General features: G+C 48.8%; 1 protein-coding gene across 1 annotated transcript in view; it reads right to left on the bottom strand.

Moving 5' to 3' along the window:
• Positions 1 to 19,920, bottom strand: part of lars2 (leucyl-tRNA synthetase 2, mitochondrial) — a 143,141-nt gene that overhangs the window by 82,351 nt on the left and 40,870 nt on the right. Inside the window, 5 exon segments of the mRNA XM_072510080.1 lie at positions 6,155 to 6,314; positions 7,634 to 7,741; positions 13,591 to 13,734; positions 14,734 to 14,823; positions 17,461 to 17,521. Of these exon segments, the coding sequence (XP_072366181.1) occupies positions 6,155 to 6,314; positions 7,634 to 7,741; positions 13,591 to 13,734; positions 14,734 to 14,823; positions 17,461 to 17,521 (563 nt within the window).

Below are 19,920 nucleotides of genomic sequence, written 5' to 3'. Positions count from 1 at the left end.
GTGGTTTCACCCACAGGTTTAGGTAGAGAAATGAGAGGATGTAATATTGGAACAATTTTGGTTTCAACCAGGTAGGATGATTGGGGCATGTACGGGCTCCGCCATGGCTCCACCCCTTTAGAGGAAGTATAAGAGGTGCTGACCTGCGTGGCCGCCTTCAGTGTTGTACCGATCACAGGTAGGCACAGTTCTAAGCTGATTAAAACCACGGTTTACTTCTCCACGTGTCTTCGAGTGAATTGATGGTCGCATCAATTTAATCAGCTTAAAATACTACTATAGAATCAGCTCTCAAACCTGACAGACTGGAATTCGATCCACAGGCCGCGGAGGCGAAATACATCTTTTCACATTGGCTTTGATGCTTCAAGGCCTACCTCGCCGTGTCGTCTACGCCATCCGTCACTGATGAACAGAAGTTGAGCCTCCTCTACGCGCGGGTGAGCCATCGCATTTTTGTCCAGCTCGACGAAGCCGCTTCCTACACAGGCCCTTGCACTATTCGAACGCCTCTACGTGTGGCCTGTGAACGAGGTCTCCGCGCGATAAGTCTTCATCACTCGCCACCAGCGCCCCGGGGAGTCGTTAGATGATTACCTACGCGACCTCAAAGCTCTCGCCCGCAACTGTAACTACCAGGCCGTTACGGCCACTCAGCACATGGAGTTCGCCGTCAGAGAAGTTTACGTGGCGGGGGTCCGATCGAACTATGTGAGACAGCGCCTGCTCGAAAAAGGTGCCCAGGACCTGGACGACACGGTAAAACTGGCTACCTCTCTGGAGGTCGCTTTTCAGAGCCTTACTGCGTTCCCGGCCAATCACGCGACCCCCTCGTGGGCCCCCGACCAGAGACTACCCCAGGCCTGTGCCGCGCGTCTGCCCGCCCATCATGCGGGGCTACCCTGCTATTTTTGCGGCCAGTCTCAACAACCCCGACAGCACTGCCCGGCCCGCAACGAGAACTGCAGCAGCTGCGGGCGAAAAGGACACTTCGCCAAGGTCTGCCTGGCCAGGTCTAAGAACTCGAACTCACAGACCCGATCCACAGACTCTCAGACCCGCAGACCCCGCAAAGTGGCAGCATGTGTTGCGACTCCGCCTCCGCACAACACGTGCGACTCATGGGGGCCGCCATCTTGGCCATCATCCCCCACGCGGCCGGCCACGTGCGATCCATGGGGGCCGCCATCTGCTACGCCGCTCGACGCGTACGACCTACACGGACAGCCATTGCGGGGCCGCCCCAGCACCTCCGATCACGCCGCCAGCTACCCACAACTCAAGCGCGGTCACCCTGGACCAATCGCGACCTAAGCACCTCCGGAGCTCCATGATGGCCGTCCGGGTTAACGGGTACGAGACACCTTGCCTTTTCGACTCCGGGAGCACAGAGAGCTTCATTCACCCGGACATGGTAAGACGCTGTTCGCTCCCAATATTCCCGATGCAACAAACCATCTCCCTCGCCTCTGGGTCGCACTCGGTGCAAATCCAAGGGTGCACTACTGCAATCCTAGCGATACAGGGCACTGAGTACCCTAATTTTCAACGATATGTGCTCCCAGACCTCTGCGCTCCTCTCCATTTGGGACTCGACTCCCAGTGCAACCACAGGAGCCTAAATCTTACGTTCGGGGGACCCCTGCCCCCGCTCACCATATGCAGCCTCGCGACCCTAAAAATCGCCCCCTCTTCGCAAACCTCACCACCGATTGCAAGCCAGTAGCCACCAGAAGCAGGCGGTATAGCATGCAGGACAGGACGTTCATTAGGTCAGAGGTCCAGCGTCTCTTGCGGGAGGGGATCATAGAGGCCAGCAATAGCCCCAGGAGAGCTCAGGTGGTGGTCGTCAAGACCGGGGGAAAGTTCCGGATGGTGGTTGATTACAGCCGGACCATTAACCGGATTACGCAACTCGATGCGTATCCCCTTCCCCGGATTGCAGACATGGTAAATCAGGTCGCTCACTACCGGGTGTTCTCCACGGTAGATCTGAAGTCTGCATACCACCAGCTCCCAATCCGCCCGGAGAACAGCCACTACACGGCGTTTGAGGCAGATGGCCACCTTTTCCATTTCCTCCGGGTCCCCTTTGGCGTCACGAACGGGGTTTTGGTGTTCCAACGAGCGATGGACCGAATGGTGGACCAGTACGGGCTGCGGGCCACGTTTCCTTACTTGGACAATGTCACCATCTGCGGCCATGATCAGCAGGACCACAACGCCAACCTCCACCGATTTCTCCAAACCGCTCAAACCCTTAAACTCACCTACAACAAGGAGAAATGCGTTTTCCGCACAACCAGGCTAGCCATCCTCGGTTACGTCATGGAGAACAGGGTCCTAGGGCCTGACCCTGACCATATGCGCCCCCTCCTACAACTCTCTCTCCCTCACTGTCCCAAGGCCCTGAAGAGGTGCCTTAGATTTTTCTCCTATTACACCCAGTGGGTCCCCCAGTATGCGGACAAAGCCCACCCACAATTTAAGGCCACCCTCTTTCCACTGGCAGCCGAGGCCCGCCAGGCCTTCAACTGCATCAAGGTGAACATCGTCAAAGCCGCGATGCGCGCGGTGGACGAGTCCGTCCCCTTCCAGGTGGAGAGCGACGCCTCAGAGGTGGCCCTCGCCGCCACCCTCAACCAAGCAGGCAGACCGGTAGCGTTCTTTTCATGCACCCTCACCACCTCTGAAATTCGACACTCCTCGGTCGAAAAAGAAGCCCAAGCCATCGTGGAAGCTGTACGGCACTGGAGGCACTACCTCGCTGGTAGGAGGTTTACCCTCGTCACCGACCAACGATCGGTTGCCTTCATGTTTGACAATACGCAGCGGGGCAAGATCAAGAATGATAAGATCTCGAGGTGGAGGATCGAACTTTCCACCTATAATTACGATATAGTATATCGCCCTGGGAAGATCACGAGCCCCCAGATGCCCTGTCCCACGGCACATGCGCCAGCATTGCGCAAGATGACCAACTACTGGCTATCCACGATGACCTCTGCCACCCGGGGGTCACCCGGCTCGTCAATTACATCAAGGCCCGCAACCTGCCCTACTCCACCGAGGAGGCCAGAGCTATGACCGGAGACTGCCAAATCTGTGCGGAGTGTAAATCGCACTTCTATCGATCGGATAAGGCCCACCTGGTAAAGGCATCCCGGCCCTTTGAACGCCTCAGTGTCGATTTCAAAGGGCCCCGCCCCTTCAATAACCGCAACATGTACTTCCTTAACATCATAGATGAGTTCTCCCGCTTCCCGTTTGCCGTCCCTGCCCCGATATGACCACCCCCACTGTCATCAAAGCCCTGCATAGTGTCTTCACCCTGTTTGGTTTCCACAGTTATGTCCACAGTGACCGGGGCTCGTCGTTCATGAGCGACGAACTGCGTCAGTACCTGCTCAGTAAGGGCATCGCCTCGAGCAGGGCTACCAGTTATAACCCCAGGGGAAACGGGCAGGTGAAGAGGGAGAACGCGACGGTCTGGAAGACCGTCCTACTGACCCTACGGTCCAGGAATCTCCCAGTTTCTCGGTGGCAGGAGGTCCTCTCCGGTGCGCTCCACGCTATTAAGTCCCTCCTTTGCATGGCCACAAACCAGACCCCTCATGACTGCTTGTTTGTTTTCCCTAGGGGAGCTACCTCAGGGGCCTCGTTTCCGCCCTGGCTGATGACACCGGGTCCAGTCCTCCTCCAAAAACACGTTCAGAGCCATAAGACCGACCCCCTGGTAGAGAGGGTCCAGCTCCTGCACTCCAACCCACACTATGCGTACGTCGAACACCCTGATGGCTGGCAATATATGTCTCCCTCTGGGACCTGGCACCCGCAGGCTCCACCACCACTACCACATCCCCCACGCTATGTCCCGTCCAACCTCCCATGTTCAGCGTCCCCACCCCTATCTGGTTCCCGCGCTCCCTCCCACCCGCCGCACCGGACCGACTGAATCTATGAGCCCGTCACCCCCACCGAGCTTCATTTTTTAAACAAAGGGTGAATGTATAATTACTGATAATTCACCAGTGTACTGTATTATGTTATGTTATGTTATGAACCCTGTGGGCTCCACCTACGGGCCATTGTGTGGCTTCACCCACAGGGGGGTATGTTGGGGCATGTACGGGCTCCGCCCATGGCTCCACCCCTTTAGAGGAAGTATAAGAGCTGCTGACCTGCGGGGCCGCCTTCAGTGTTGTACCGGTCGGAGGCAGGCACAGTTCTAAGCTGATTAAAACCACGGTTTACGTCTCCACGTGTCTTCGAGTGAATTGATGGTCGCATCCTCCGATTTCAAATTCTCGTATTGTTTCAACATGAAAATCACTATTAGCTTAGCTCAAAAGTTAGATTAATTTCCAGTCGAAGTAAAATGCTGTCAAATCCTAAAAATATCAAAAACTCCTGCAGTCCGTTAACAAGGTGGAAGCTAACCTAAACTCTCACTGGGGATGAATGGGATGCGACATTGGGTTAGCATATTGACCTTTCACCTCAGTTGTTTCCTCGGAGACAGGAGCAGGCTGCAAACCAGTCCCGGTGGACATGGGCCCACAGCAGAGCACCATCCCAATTTGGCATTCATTGAGATTAGAAAAATGACAATCTTACTCAAAGCCCAGACCAAGCTAGTGTTTTAGGAAAAGGATATGTCACTCCAAGATTAGGGTGAATAGCTGGAGCGAAAACAAGTGCGTTACTTATGGAATCATAGAATTTACAGTGCAGAAGGCTATTCGGCCCATCGAGTCAGCACCGGCCCCTGGAAAGAACATCCCACCCAAGCCCACACCTCCACCCTATCCCCGTAAACCAATAACCTCACCTAACCTTTTTTATTTGGACACGAAGGGCAATTTAGCACGGCCAATCCACCTAACCTGCATATCTTTGGACTGTGGGAGGCACCCAGAGGAAACCCACGCAGACATGGGGAGAACGTGCAGACTCCGCCCTGACAGTGACCCAAGCCGGGAATTGAACCTGGGACCTTGGAGCTGTGAAGCAACAGTGCTCACCACTGTGCTACCGTGCCGCCCGAGCGGGAGACTAATCCAAAGGAATTTAACATGGAATTAATCCGTGCTTTTCAGCAACAAGTACGCCAAAAGAAACAGGTGTACAATCTAACTGGTTTTCTTCCTCTGCTCACATCGTCTCCGCACCAGTTTAGCAGTCAAGGGAAACGGAATACATCTGACACATCCCTGAACAATAGTGAGAGGATACAGATACCAGATAAAGGAAAGGAAACCTCCTTCAGCAATGGGCTTGTATCATACAATTCCAGGAGACAATAGAGGCCAAGGATGGCAAACAAAGATTCACACATTACTCGCATACTTCAGAGATGTTTTTTTATGATCTGCAGACCTTGGAGATGTAGCTTGTTCACTGATATTTAACCCTCGGCTATCTGCAATAAAAACTACGGAGTTCTAGGATACAGCTCCCGAGGCACCAGCTCAGAGACCTTACCACGGTGGTCATTTCCTCTGTTAGCATCAAGCATGGGTTGGCATTACATCTAAATCTTGTCAAATTGTCATCCAAAATTCACCACTTTGTGTCAGCGATTACGAACTCATTTTTCCCTATCCTTAAGTAACTCGTTCTTAAGACACGGATTGTAGAGCAAGATTGTAATACTTGATTAGTTGGAATATATAATACACACACACACATATTTATATTATATATATCATACATAATCACACAAACAAATGTTTTATATATACACACACACATATATAATATATAGAAATATATATAATGTATATATATATATTTATATTATGTATATATATTATGCGTATATATATATATATCTATTGTAGAGAGAGAGAGAGGGAAAGTAATTGCATTTATTTTCTGTTGCCAATTTCCCACATATTCCTTTTTAAAATAAATTTAGAGTAGCCAATTCATTTTTCCCAATTAAGGGGCAATTTAATGTGACCAATCCACCTACTGGGCACATCTTTGGGTTTTTGGGGGTGAGACCCACGCAGACATGGGAGAGAATGTGCTGTGCAAACTCCACACGGACAGTGACCCGGGGCCGGGATCGAACCCGGGTCCTCGGCGGTGTGAGGCAGCAGTGCTAACCACTGCTCCACCGTGTCGCCCCCTTTCCGCATATTCTTACCTGTGTCAGGTACAAAACACTTTTGAAGAATGTCTCTCAGGCAACTGTTGCCACGCAGTAATCTGTGACTAGGTAGGATAGAAAGGTGGGTTGCACCATATACCGCATCTGGACTGGTGGCGTAGGCAGGCAGCTTTTCACCAACATGTTTCCCGTTTACCTAGGACAGAATGGATGTTCACTTTGTTTGAATAATACAATATCTAGAATTTCTCAGCTGCATGTGATGTAAGCAACAATTCTGTAAGCAGTGGGAGGAAGTTGTCAAGAGAGTAGGCCGAATAGGTGATAGACCAGTTTTCTGAAGCTGTTCTGTTAACAGGCAAGAAAGGAAAAGGCGGTTTAAAGGGTATTAACGCCCAGATCGACACATGACAATTGTCCATTCACATTACAGCGGTATCTGAGGGAGTTGGGCTTGAAACGGAGATACAGTGCAGTTGGGGCTATATCCCCCAGGTTTAAAATAAGATTTTGTTGGTACAAATTGTTAAAATGTGGAGGTGGGGGAAATTTAAAAACAAAACTACCATTGTTTACCCTTTTTAACAACAAATTTTAATTTGTTCCCAATCATGGCTGAAATCTTTAAAAACAAAGAAAAGTCAACCAAAGGAGGAATGACCAAAGGTTGCCTGCACTCTAGTTCAGAGGGGGTGAGACCACGCGCTTGAGAGAAGGTTCTCTATCTGGCTACGTCCTCCATCAGCTGTCCTGGCACAGTAACAGTGTGGCATTTAGCAAGTCTTATAGTCTCCATTGTATTCCAGTTTTCTCACCTCCATTAAAACTTGCCATCGGCGAGGGGCGGCACGGTGGTGCAGTGGTTAGCACTGCTACCTCACGGCGCGGGTTCAATCCCGGCCCCGGGTCACTGTCCGTGTGGAGTTTGTACATTTTCCCCGTGTCTGCTTGGGTCTCACCCCCACAATCCAAAAAGATCTGTAGGCTAGGTGGATTGGCCACGCTAAATTGCCCCTTAATTGGAAAAGAAGAATTGGGTACTCTAAATTTATTTTTTTAATTTTAAAAACTTTCCATCATCTGACTTCTTGGGCCCTACCTACTGAATTTCTGCCTGAAAGACCCTCCCTCAGCCCCTGCACCGACCGACTGCTCATTCTCGGCTATTTCAATTTCCATCACTGCTCCCCTTGCTATTGAAGTCCACCACCCAGCTATCTTCTCAAACCTAGTCTCCTTTGCCCATATCCACAGCTGCCCCTTCGACCGATCATCATGATCATGATTACTAACAAGGCTGTGGACATCCAACTCCTGCATCCCTCAAGCCTGAATCGCCGCTGTCTTCTAACCCAACAGCAGAAAGAGAACATTTTGCTGTTCCTGGTTGATTAGCGCATTGCATTAAGATCCACGGCTGAGGTTTTTAAACTTTTTCTATCCGTTCAGGAGAATGGGCAGAAAGCTACGAGCTGGCAAGTGTTGGAAGAGATCAGAGTTCCACAAAATGGATACCTTCAACTCAAAGTCCAAATAGCAGCCAGTGCAACATCCAATCCAGTTCGCTTGCATTTCTTTAACACCATACCAATCAGGGAGTTCTTCCAGGGCATCCAGCAAGGACTGCAAACCGTAAAAATGAGAAAATGAAGTATGTCAACACAATTAAAAGTCTTCAATCCAGCAATATCACCACCCCCCCCCCCCCCCCCCCCCCCTCAGTAAATGAGCGCACCACGCGCAAGATGCTCGACTCCATCTTAAAACAGCTCAGGTTCGAATGACTAAGTAATCATGGAGGTTTGCCAGGTTAATCGTCAATAAACGAGCAGAAATAGCGACTAACCAGGAACAACCACCACTGGCACACGCACACTTAAAAGAAATCAAATTGCTCAAATGTGTTTTCAAAGCTATCAAAGAGAGACCAGAAATGGCAGGCACCTGAATCAAGCCAGTTAAAATATTTTTAATTCCCCCACCCAATTTCAGTTAGAGGCCAATCGCTTCCAGGAATGTTAAAATGAGCATGCGGCCAGCTCAGATGTATTTATTTGTTAAAGACCACGGGGAGGCTGAATTTGCTGAATGTTTATGCCATTGTAATGGTGCGTAAATGGCTTGTGGTATTAATGCCCTGCAGAAATTCCAGTTAATTCTGGTGTGAGCAACTTGTGCCATTGTGTGCACGACGCGGCAATTCACTGGGTTTCTCAGTCCCCAGTGTCAGAAATGTATCACAGCTCCGCTCCCCCCTCTACCCCACCCCAGCCCCGTTAAAATTAATGGGGTGATTCCCACAGCCACTGGGATCGTTACAGAATGATGCTGAAGAACGCGAGTGCTGACTCACGCAGCAGGTTGCCCGAGGGCCACCTTTTCACCGACGTGTTCCAGACACTTCAATTAAATCTCAAACCTCCAGGAAGCAGCAAAACAAGCGTTTTGACAGTCAGATTTCCTCCCTTGGACATTTACTCAAAATGCCAATTATTGAAAGCGTACATCAAACATGAGAGCACAGATGCAGGTTACATTTGATAGGCTGACCCTAGAGTTGGTCAACAGCTCAATTTAACTTGGAACAAACATTCAATAATGCTCCTGTCGTGAGAAAGAATAACAGTAACACTAAGCATTCCAGCCAATTTAGCAGAACGGTGCTACTCCGAGACCTTAACCAAAATGGCCCGGGAGGGTACAGTAGTTAGCACCGCTGCCTCACAGCTCCAGGGACCCGGGTTCAATTCCAGCCTCGGGTGACTGTCCGTGTGGAGTTTGCACGTTCTCCCCGCATCTGCGTGGGTTTCCTCCGGGTGCTCCGGTTTCCTCCCACAGATGTACAGGTTAGGTCGATTGGCCATGATAAATTGCCCCCTAGTATCCAAAGGTTAGCTGGGGGTAGGGGCTCTTTCAGAGGGTCAGTTCAGGCTCAATGCCCATGATTATTAAAAACTCCAAAAGGCCATTCTTTAGTCTTTGCTGAAATAAACAAAAACTTAATATTCCTGTTAGTTTAAATTACCAACAAATCTGAAATTTGTGGAGAGAAGAAAAAAGAAGAGTTAATATTTCAGATGAACGATCTTTCATCAGAACCTTGATGAAAGGTCATCGACCAGAGTCATTAACGTTTTAAAAAAAATTTCTTTCATGGGTCCTGGGTCTCGTTGGCAAAGCCATAATTTGTTGCCCATCCCGGGTTGTCCTTGAACCGAGTGGCTTGCTCGGCCATTTCTGAGGGCAGCTAAGAATTAACCACATTGCTGTGGGTCTGGAGTCACACGTCGGGTCCGGAGACCGGGTAAGGGCGACGGATTTTCGGTGCTAAACGATTAGTGGAGCAGATGGGTTTTTACAACCAGCGATGATGGTTTGAATCCTCTGGGTTACTCATCCAGTGACATTACCATTGCGCCACAAATAACCCCCCATAGACTCTGCCTGGCCTATTCAAAACAGGTCATCCAGCAATGCAGTTTTCCAGATCCAGCTAGCCATTACATGGCACCCTTTTAAGTCTAAAAAAAATACCAACAGAATAAAAGCCAAACAGGCGACCCAACCTGGAAAAACAGTATCACCAGCGCTAGCTTGTCGGAACTTTTATTCACATTCACTTTGGGGATTTGATGGGCTGCAACAGGGAGGGGCTTGGGGGGGGGGGGGGGGGGGGGGGAGCGAGAGGGAGAGCAGGCGGAAGATAGCAGGATTTAGAAGGAGCCAGAATAAATACACTGATGTCTCTTATGATACAGCAATTCGCATGGTTTCCTCAACTCTTCACCGACCCTCCGAAAGAGCACTCTCAAATTAAATTTCACCAGTTGCCGTGGTGAGATTTGAACCCACGGCCCCTAGAGCAGCAGCCTGGCCCCCTGGATTACGGGGCCAGTGATATTACCACCACATTAGCTCACATGAAGTCATGCCACCCCCTGCTAATACACATACAAACTCAGTCAAGATTAAGCGTAACTTTGGCAGACGACAGATTGATTGGACGTGAAGTCTGAAGGTTTCAAATCCCTTTAGAGCACACACAGGAGATTCTTTGCAGTTGTCAATCTGTATTGCAATTCAAGTGTTCACCATCACGTAACAGCTGCAGCAATTGGGAATGTATGCGATTTAAAAAACAAAGTCCAGAGGCACCGCATCAAAATGGTCTTACTATTCGCAACTTAATGCAGTGGCTGTAAACACGGTTTTCTTTCTTCAGTGACAGCAACTGAAATCTATGCGGCAGGTACAATATTTCTGCTTCCAAGTTCAAAGTGATTTTACTCGAGAGATACAGCACAATATGGGGCGCCTGCATGCAGAGTCCCCACTGCTCAGTCTTCAGCACGCACTCAATTAATTACAACATTTTAGTTTAACAATGCAGTACCCCTTGAAGCAGGTAGCCCAGTCATGCTTACTTAGAGGCTGATTACAATTGAAATTAGACCAATTCATGGATATGCATCAATTGAGCAGGGGCAGCGTGGGTGCAGTAATTATCGCACAAAGCTACACTCCAAGCAGCTGTCAACTTGCACTGCTAAATTGCTCATCACCGACTAAAAGCTGATACTGTGCCTGTTGAAAACCTACACAGTATTTCAAATACAAAAAAAACCCCTTCATTTGTAATTCTAATGTTCCATATATTACTTTTAATTATAGCTTACAAATGCAGCACTTAAAACGCATAACGTCAGATTTACAAATGGGACACAATAAAGAGACACAGCATTTGTGCCTTCGATCCAGTGTTACTGCAACACTGTTTACCGTGCCCTCTACCCCGGGGGCTTCAGGTGGTAGCTGTGCTGAATTCCTGGGTTTTGTTTTGCAAGTGTTATCCCGCCTTCTTGTGCAAGTTCACGACTTTACCCCTCCCTTCCATTCCGGTCTCTTTCGGCTCTGGCCTGTTTCAACGTCCCACTCAAGATTAACGCGAGGTAACTCATGGACAGTTTGCAATCCCCACAGCTGAACACTGGCTTGAGTAAACTTCAGATTGTGGCTATATTCTCCACTTGCAATGTCGCAAGTGATGCTGGGGGTCCTGGGAGTGATACAGTTGGGTTTTGTGGGTGCAGGTCCGATTTACACTCCTTGTGGGACCTATGCTCCTTTGGTGCTCCCAGCATTTTTAGCCTTCATTTCACATCTGCATGCGCGAAGTCTTAATTCCTCCCCGTCTTAATTCCTCCCCATGCTCTCCATTTTCCTCTGGTTGGTTTGCCTGCTGTCTTTCTTATTTTTATCCCCTTTCTTACACCTCCTCCAGGACTGAGGTGATCTCAACAAATAAACACCGGACAGCACAAAGTGTTTGACTTGAACATATATTTTTTTGAAACGGTGTCCGCCGTTGTGATGTGGTAAATACCGCAGCCGATTTGTGCTCAGCAATCTCCCTTGGACAACAACGTCCAGGGTCCCAGGTTCGATTCCGGCTTGGGTCACTGTCTGTGCGGAGTCGGCACGTCCTCCCCGTGTCTGCGTGGGTTTCCTCCGGGTGCTCCGGTTTCCTCCCACAGTCCAAAGATGTGCAGGTTAGGTGGATCGGCCATGATAAATTGCCCTTAGTGTCCATAAATTGCCCTTGTGTTGGTTGGGGTTACTGGGTTATGGGGATAGAGTGGAGGTGTTGACCTTGGGTAGGGTGCTCTTTCCAAGAGCCGGTGCAGACTCGATGGGCCGAATGGCCTCCTTCTGCACTGTAAATTCTATGATTAGTGATAATGAAGAGACGATCTGTTTCGAGGTGCTGGCTGAGAGATAAGTATTGGCCAGAACACTGGGAGAACATCCCTGCTCTTCCTTGAATAGCTCCATGGGATCTTTCACGCCAACCCGAGCGGGACAGTCAGGGTCTCGGCAGTACTCCCTCAGTGCTGCACTCGGGCAGTGTTTTTCCAAAGTGGGGGTTGCAACCCTCACCTGGAGGAAACCCACGCGCACACGGGGAGGATGTGCAGACTCCGCACAGACAGTGACCCAAGCCGGAATCGAACCTGGGACCCTGGACATTGTTGTCCATGGGAGATTGCTGAGCACAAATCGGCTGCGGTATTTACCACATCACAACGGCGGACACCGTTTCAAAAAAATGGGTCGCCAAAAATGATCCCCACCCTCTGTCACCGTTTAAAGCACCCCCCCCCCCCCCCCCCCCCCAACCCCCCGCCAAATAAACAGAAACAGCTGAATATCTACTGCTACAATGCATGTTTTCCTAGTCCTGGGTCCTAATTGATAAAATACTGCACAAACGAAATATTTCCTGAGCTCTGTCGCCACTGGTAAAGCTCTTCCGATTGTAGTCACATTCTCCTCCCAGGGCCCTGCGGGAAACCATGAGTCTGGCCGCTCAGTGACAACTCAGGTGTGGCTGAAGACCACCACCCAATGCTGAAATGAAATGAAAATCGCTTATTGTCACAAGTAGGCTTCAAATGAAGTTACTGTGAAAAGCCCCTAGTCGCCACGTTCCGGCGCCTGTTCGGGGAGGCTGGTACGGGGAATTGAACCGTGCCGCTGGCCTGCCTTGGTCTGCTTTCAAAGCCAGCGATTTAGCCCTGTGCTAAACCAGCCCCTGACATGCTCTGGTCCATTTTAAACCCCTCTCGCTCAGGCGGTAATTGGAACCTCAAAATCTAACCCCACTTTCAACTGTTCCGCAGACTGAGCGAGGAGAAAGGATTCATTTTGTCCTGAGAATTATTTCTCACCGAGAAATGAGAGGCCGCTCCTACGGCAATCATGTTCCCCTCATTCCAACATAAATTTCCAATGTTCCCACCCAGACTGCATTCACACCCATTGCTGATTGAAACATAACAATGCCAATTGAAAGTGCACAACCATTCCCATCGACTTGTGAAATATCTTCAGTTCTGTGCGTCCTGGACCAGGACACAGAGTTTAGAAGACCAACATTTTTTCAGAAACCTTCGCTACATAATCGTGGGCGGTGAGGGATGGTCATTTGGTCAAAGTGGGTCATCGGGAAAAAAAATTTGAAAAACATTACATCAGTGCCGACTTTGTGTTCTAGTCTCTTAAGTGGGACTTGGACCCACAACCTTCTGACTAAGAGGTGAGTGTGCTGCCCATTGAGCCATGGCTGACACCGGGAAAAGTAGCAATTAAATGGCCCTTAAACGTCACAATCAGTGATTTAATGCAGGTGTACTCTGCATGTTACGACTGAATTTCAATTCCCCCGTGTGGCCGAAATTCTTATCCCGATCGTTTAATACATGTTGAATTTGCACAACTCACAAGACAAAATCTTACCTGATTATTAATTTTTTGCGCGGACTGGGAGAAGCATTTCACAATTAAGGAAAGCTTTTGCATTCATTTAGGTGAAAGGTGCTACTCGAGGGAATGGCAATGTTGAATACTTGGTGTTCCGTGGGGTTAGAGTTCCTGCTCTTCATTCCCGCTTCTACACCTTGCTGCCGGCTCACCTTTGCATAGTTGGTCGTCTTAATGAACCACTGCTTGAGGTACCGCTGCTCAACTTGAGCCCCGGAGCGCCAGGAACAGCCGTTCTCATCCACTTGCTCGTCTGCCAATACCGTCCGATCCACTGGGTCCCAGTTGACCAATCCCTGAAAAGCAGTTGGAAACAGGGTACAGCCCATTGCTGCTAAAATAACACAAATAGGTAGTCTAAAGAGCTCATTTAGATCCAGCGCACTGCAGCTAGCAAACCAGAAACCTTCGCCCAAGGGCGAGTTCCTGAAACATCGGCTACTCAGTAGAAGTGGGTTGTCTCCACCACATCCTCCCTGGCAAAAGAGGCAAACTGGAACAAAATCTTTCTAACTAATTCACAATACAACCTATTAAACTAAAAGCTGCATGGGACTGATTCGAAGGTTCTAATCACACCTCAAGATTTGGACATTATTTTCAGCATTGCATTCATCATTCATAGTATCGACCAGGTCCAGGTTTGGCAGTCTCATCTTACTTGTATATTATATATGGGCCATGTCACTTCTATCCACCCTTGCCTTCAAATTGTTTCAAGACAAAACTCAATGTAACATTATAAACCGTTGCAGGGCGACATGGTGGTGCCGTGGTTAGCACTGCTGCCTCACGGCGTTGAGGACCCGGGTTCGATCCTGACCCCGGGTCTTGGTCTGTGTGGAGTTTGCACATTCTCCCCGTGTCCACGTGGCTCTCACCAACACAACCCAAAAAGATGCACCGAGTAAGTGGATTAGCCACACTAAATTGCCCCTTAATTGTAAAAAAAAAATAATTTTGTACACTAAATCTATTTAAAATAAAACATTATAAACCATTGTTGCGGTTCGCTCCATTCACCAACACACACAATTACCTGTGCCAAATGTCAAGAACAACACGCCAAATAACCACAGACTGAATAAAAGCACCACAATGAAGCACATACTACAGACTAGTACACGGGCCAAATGGATTCAAGGCAACCATTAGCTTGAGCGCTTGTACTGCATCCGATTTGCATCTCTGGATAGATCACTGTGCAATTCTCCCTAACGCTATTCTGCGTACAGTTTTATGACATTTCCCAAACTCTCGCGACCCTCCAACGATCTGGAGCGACTGTAACTCACTTCCTTTTGGTACGCCATGCCAGCCGCGTGCAACTTGAGGAAGAGGAATTGGGTCCACTTGTAATAATCAGGCTGACAGGTGGTCACCTCCTGAAGGGAAAAGGGAACAGAATGAAACACCAGCTCAAAGCAAAACTGTTTAATACACATGTCAATCATGCCAGTGGGAGAAGCAGATTGCTAAATTAGGCTTGTGGAGTTCTAGAAAGGCCTACCGATTATACCCATTCTTTCTGCACAGCACTGCCATTTTCTTTTATTTTAAGTTCGTACCCAGTTCCCTTTTGAATGTTACTGCTGCACCTGTCTACACCACCCTTGGCAGTGCATTGCAGACCTAAGTAATTGCGATGTAAAAGAATTTTCTTGATCGTCCGTCAGCCTCTTCTCGAAAATATTAAAATCTGCGTCGTCCGGTTTACTGACCCACCCACCAGATAAACATGCCTGCTTGATCTGTTCTATTGAAACCTCTCCTCATGTTGGACGCCCTTATCAAATCTTCCCTCGACCTCTCCTGCTCCAAAGCAGAACAATCCCAGATCCTCTGGGGTCTCCGTTTAAACAAAGTCCCTCATCCCTGGTATAATTCTGGCAAATGCTTTCAGTACCTTCGCCAGGGCCCCCGCCATCCTTCCTAAAGTGTGGCGGCCCAGTATTAACCGCATTAATCTAACTGAGGACTAATCAGTAAACCTAAAAGTTTTGTATCAATTCATTGAGTCTGTGGCAGCATGGTAGCATAGTGGTTAGCGCAATTGCTTCACAGTGCCAGGGTCCCAGGTTCGATTCCCAGCTGGGTCACTGTCTGTGCGGAGTCTGCACGTTCTCCCCGTGTCTGCGTGGGTTTCCTCCGGGTGCTCCGGTTTCCTCCAACAGTCCAAAAATGTGCGGCTTAGGTGGATTGGCCATGCTACATCGCCCTTAGTGTCCAAAAAGGTTAAGTGGGGGTTACTGGGTTATGGGGATGGGGTGGATACGTGGGCTTGAGTTGGGTGCTCTTTGTAAGGGCCGGTGCAGACTCGATGGGCCGAATGGCCTCCTTCTGCACTGTAAATTCTATAAATTGCCGAATTGTTCTCTCCTTCTGTGCACTCCCTTCACAATTGATCAGTTGAAACCGTTCTTCCTCCTGACTTCACACTTTTGCTGCATTCCACTGGATCTGCCAATTCATCAGTCTATGTCCTTGTCAATTCCGCTTCCACCCTCTCTGTTTTGCCAAACTCGACTGAGTTCTTCAGTCAAGGGAAGGTTTGGAAAATGTCTCAGCTGCTGACGTTCAGACTGTGAAGACAGATGCAAAGTGCTCACTCTGCACCCCGGCCATGCTCTCCGCCTTCACAGAATCGCCGTTCTCCTCCACAATCGCACCACCCATCTTCTGAACATCGCCTGACTTCATATGTTTAGAAAATGTCCTGTGCTCTCATAACCAGAACCGAAGTTATCACAATAGTTTTACGGGATTCATATTGGTATTGGCAAACATTGGAAATAAGGTGTAGTTTTAGTTGGGTTTAATTGAATGTCTCTGTGCCTGGAAGGGACCGACAGCTAGATTCATGCTGGACAAAGGGTGTTTGTAGGTTGCAGGGGAGTTGGTTAAGCTCCAACCGTGATAAAGGGAGCCACAGTGTGAAAAATAAATATAGTTGTTTAGCAACAAGAGGCCCTTGTAAGGAAAAAAATTCCGTTGCTCTTTAGTTTTAACTGGAAGCAGTTGGGGACAGGCAGCCAGCGAGGGAACATCTCTCTCAGCTTTGTTAGAAGAAAAGACAGACAATGGAGCAATGGTTAAGAAATCCACGGCCGGGCGGCACGGTGGCGCAGTAGTTAGCACTGCTGCCTCACAGCGCGGGGAACCTGGGTTCGATCCCGGCCCCGGGTCACTGTCCGTGTGGAGTTGACACATTCTCCCCATGTCTGGGTGAGTCTCTCCCCCACAACCCAAAGACGTGCTGGGTAGGTGGATTGGCCACTCTAAATTGCCCCTTGATTGAAAAAAAAAATGTTTATTAAAAAAAAGCGAGGAGTTTAGGTGGGGTTATTGGTTATGGGGATAGGGTGGAGGTTGGGCGTACGTAGGGTGCTCTTTCCAAGGGGCAATGCAGACTGATGGGCCAAATGGCCTCCTTCTGCACTGTCGGGATTCCATGATTCTGTGTATTTCAGAGTATGTGGGTGAAGTATATTTTTGTGCATCATAGTAATATAATATAATAATAATCGCTTGTCACAAGTAGGCTTCAATGAAGTTACTGTGAGAAGCCCCTAGTCGCCACATTCCGGCACCTGTTCGGGGAGGCTGGTACAGGAATTGAACCTGCGCCGCTGGCCTTGTTCTGCATTGCAAGTCAGCTGTTTAGCCCACTGTGCTAAACCAGCCCCATGACTTCTTCCAATTAGTTTCTTCTTCAGTCTGGGCTTTAAGATGGATGTTATCTGCGTCTCACCCCCACTATCCTAAGATGTGCAGGATAGGTGGATTGGACATGCTAAATTGCCTCTTAATTGGAAATATATTTTAAAAGTACCATGGGATATTTTACATTTACCTAAAGGGACAGGCGGGGCTTCAGAAAAGACAGTACCTCTAAGTGCTGCATTGCAGTACCAACTGGGAGTGTGTGCTTTGGATTCGATTTGAACCTTGCTTTTTGTTAAACACATCATTTATTTATTTTTTTTAAAAGTAAAAGTAATATTTTGATTGTGGTCACTCACCTTCTCCCAGTCGAAACACAGCCCAAGGCTATAAAGCTGTTCTTTCATGTGCGCAATGTTACTGGAAGGAAACAAAACGGAAATGGCTTATTCATTTTTATCGGTGTATTTCCAAATCGAATCATAGAATTTACAGTGCAGAAGGAGGCCATTCAGCCCATCGAGTCTGCACCAGCCCTCACAAAGAGTACCCTACTGAAGCCCACGTATCTACCCTATCCCCGTAACCCAGTAACCCCCACTTCACCTTTTTTGGACACTAAGGGGCAATTTATCACGGCCAATCCACCTATCCTGCACATCTTTGGACTGTGGGAGGAAACCGGAGCACCCGGAGGACACAAGGAGAACATGCAGACTGCACACAGACAGTGACCCAAGCCTGGAATCGAACTTGGGACCCTGGAGCTGTGAAGCAATTGTGCTAACCACTGTGCTACCGACTTAATGTGGAAAAAACAAGAGGACAATCATAGAATTTACAGTGCAGAAGGAGGCCATTTGGCCCATTGAGTCTGCACCGGCTCTTGGAAAGAGCACCCTACCCAAGGTCAACACCTCCACCCTATTCCCATAACCCAGTAACCCCACCCAACACTAAGGGCAATTTTGGACACTAAGGGGCAATTTATCATGGCCAATCCACCTAACCCGCACATCTTTGGACTGTGGGAGGAAACCGGAGCGCCTGGAGGAAACCCACGCACACACGGGGAGGATGTGCAGACTCCGCACAGACAGTGACCCAAGCCGAAATCAAACCTGGGACCCTGGAGCTGTGAAGCAATTGTGCTATCCACAATGCTACCGTGCTGCCCACAAAATTCATAGATTCAGAGAAAACTGGAACTACATCGTGAACCTGCAAGCTATTACATAATCTGGTCTTTTTGTAGCATTGGTTAAAAAAAAATCTCGAAATCCATCAAGCAACCAGTTTTGTTATAAATTTAAAGCACCTAAAATGGTACAATAATATAATAATCGCTTATTGTCACAAGTAGGCTTCAATTAACATTACTGTGAAAGCCCCTAGTCGCCACATTCCGGCTCCTGTTCGGGGAGGCCGGTACGGGAATTGAACCCGCGCTGCTGACATTGTTCTGCATTACAAGCCAGCTGTTTAGCCCACTGTGCTAAACCAGCCCATGGTGTGCAGGGTAGATGGGTTGGCCAGCTAAATTGCCCCTTAAATTGAAAAAGAAAACTAATTGGGCACTTCCTAAATTTAAAAAAAAAAAGATATTGGCCCTTCTTCGTCCAACAAGATCCGTCTCCGGGCTACCAAAGAGGCAAAGGCCGAAACGTTGGTCTCTCTCACTCCCTGGACCCCTCGGTCTTCCGTCACTCCAGAAATCGGCACTTCTGGCCTCGGGACCACCTCCACCACGTCAGCAAGCCCCCACCCAGAATCCCTCCAGCTTCGGACAGGCCCGAAATATGTGGAAATGGTTCGCCTCTCACCCCACACACCCCCCCCTCCCCACCCTGCGCACCGCCCAGACCTATCCTCCACCCCCTCAAAAAACCTGCTCATTCTGGCCACCGTCGTATGCGCCCTGTGAACTACTTTGAATTGGATGAGGCTGAGCCTAGCGCACAAAGAGGGTTCCCCCCTTATGTTGCCTCTAGTTCTCATGCCTGCTACCTCAAATCTGTGCCCTTTGTGGCCAAATCCAGCCCAGGCTAATGGGCTAAAGTTGTCTGGCTCCGACGCACTGAAATAAGTTGCTCTGAACCGTTCAGTGAGGGACACAGATAAGCCAAAAACTGCACCAACGTGGACTGCATTGTGGAAAATGCTGCATTCGGTTGGTTGAGCCAAAGTGTCCAGCTCGACTGCCCACTGAATCAGGTCATCAATTCTGAAGAAAGGTCACGGGCCTGAAGCATTAACTCGGTTTTTCTCTCTGTGGATGCTGTCTGCCCCATGTTTTTTTCAATTCGTTCACGGGACATGGGAGTCGCAGGCTGTGCCGGCATTTATTGTCCATCCCTAATTGTCCTTGAGGGGGCATTTAAGAGTGCTGTGGGTCTGGAGTCACATGTCGGCCAGACCAGGTAAGGATGGCAGATTTCCCTCCCGAAAGAACCAGATGGGTTTTTACGACAATCGACAACGGGCATCATTAGATTTTTTTTTATTTTGAATTTTGAATTCAGATTTCAACATTTGCAGAAGCTGGATTTGAACCTGGATCCCAGAACATTACTCTGGGTCTCTGGTTTACTAGCCCCATGACAATACCACTACGTCGCCGCTTCCCCTACATTAGTATTTCCAGCGTTTTCGGTTTTCAATTGCCCACGGAATCTACTGGTGTTCATGGGGTTAAATCTAATTTCTAACTTCAGACATACGATTGGTGAATGATTCGGCCATATGTATCTGCAAAAATAAAGCTCCACCGAAAAGATCTTAGCTGCAACAAAGCAAGAGGGAGCCTAGTCAATTGGGGA

Source organism: Scyliorhinus torazame, chromosome 6 (genome assembly GCF_047496885.1).
Source record: "Scyliorhinus torazame isolate Kashiwa2021f chromosome 6, sScyTor2.1, whole genome shotgun sequence".
In the NCBI taxonomy this organism is placed as follows: domain Eukaryota; kingdom Metazoa; phylum Chordata; class Chondrichthyes; order Carcharhiniformes; family Scyliorhinidae; genus Scyliorhinus; species Scyliorhinus torazame.
Note: the sequence above shows the minus strand (reverse complement) of the source record. Positions and strands in the feature narration are given on the sequence as shown.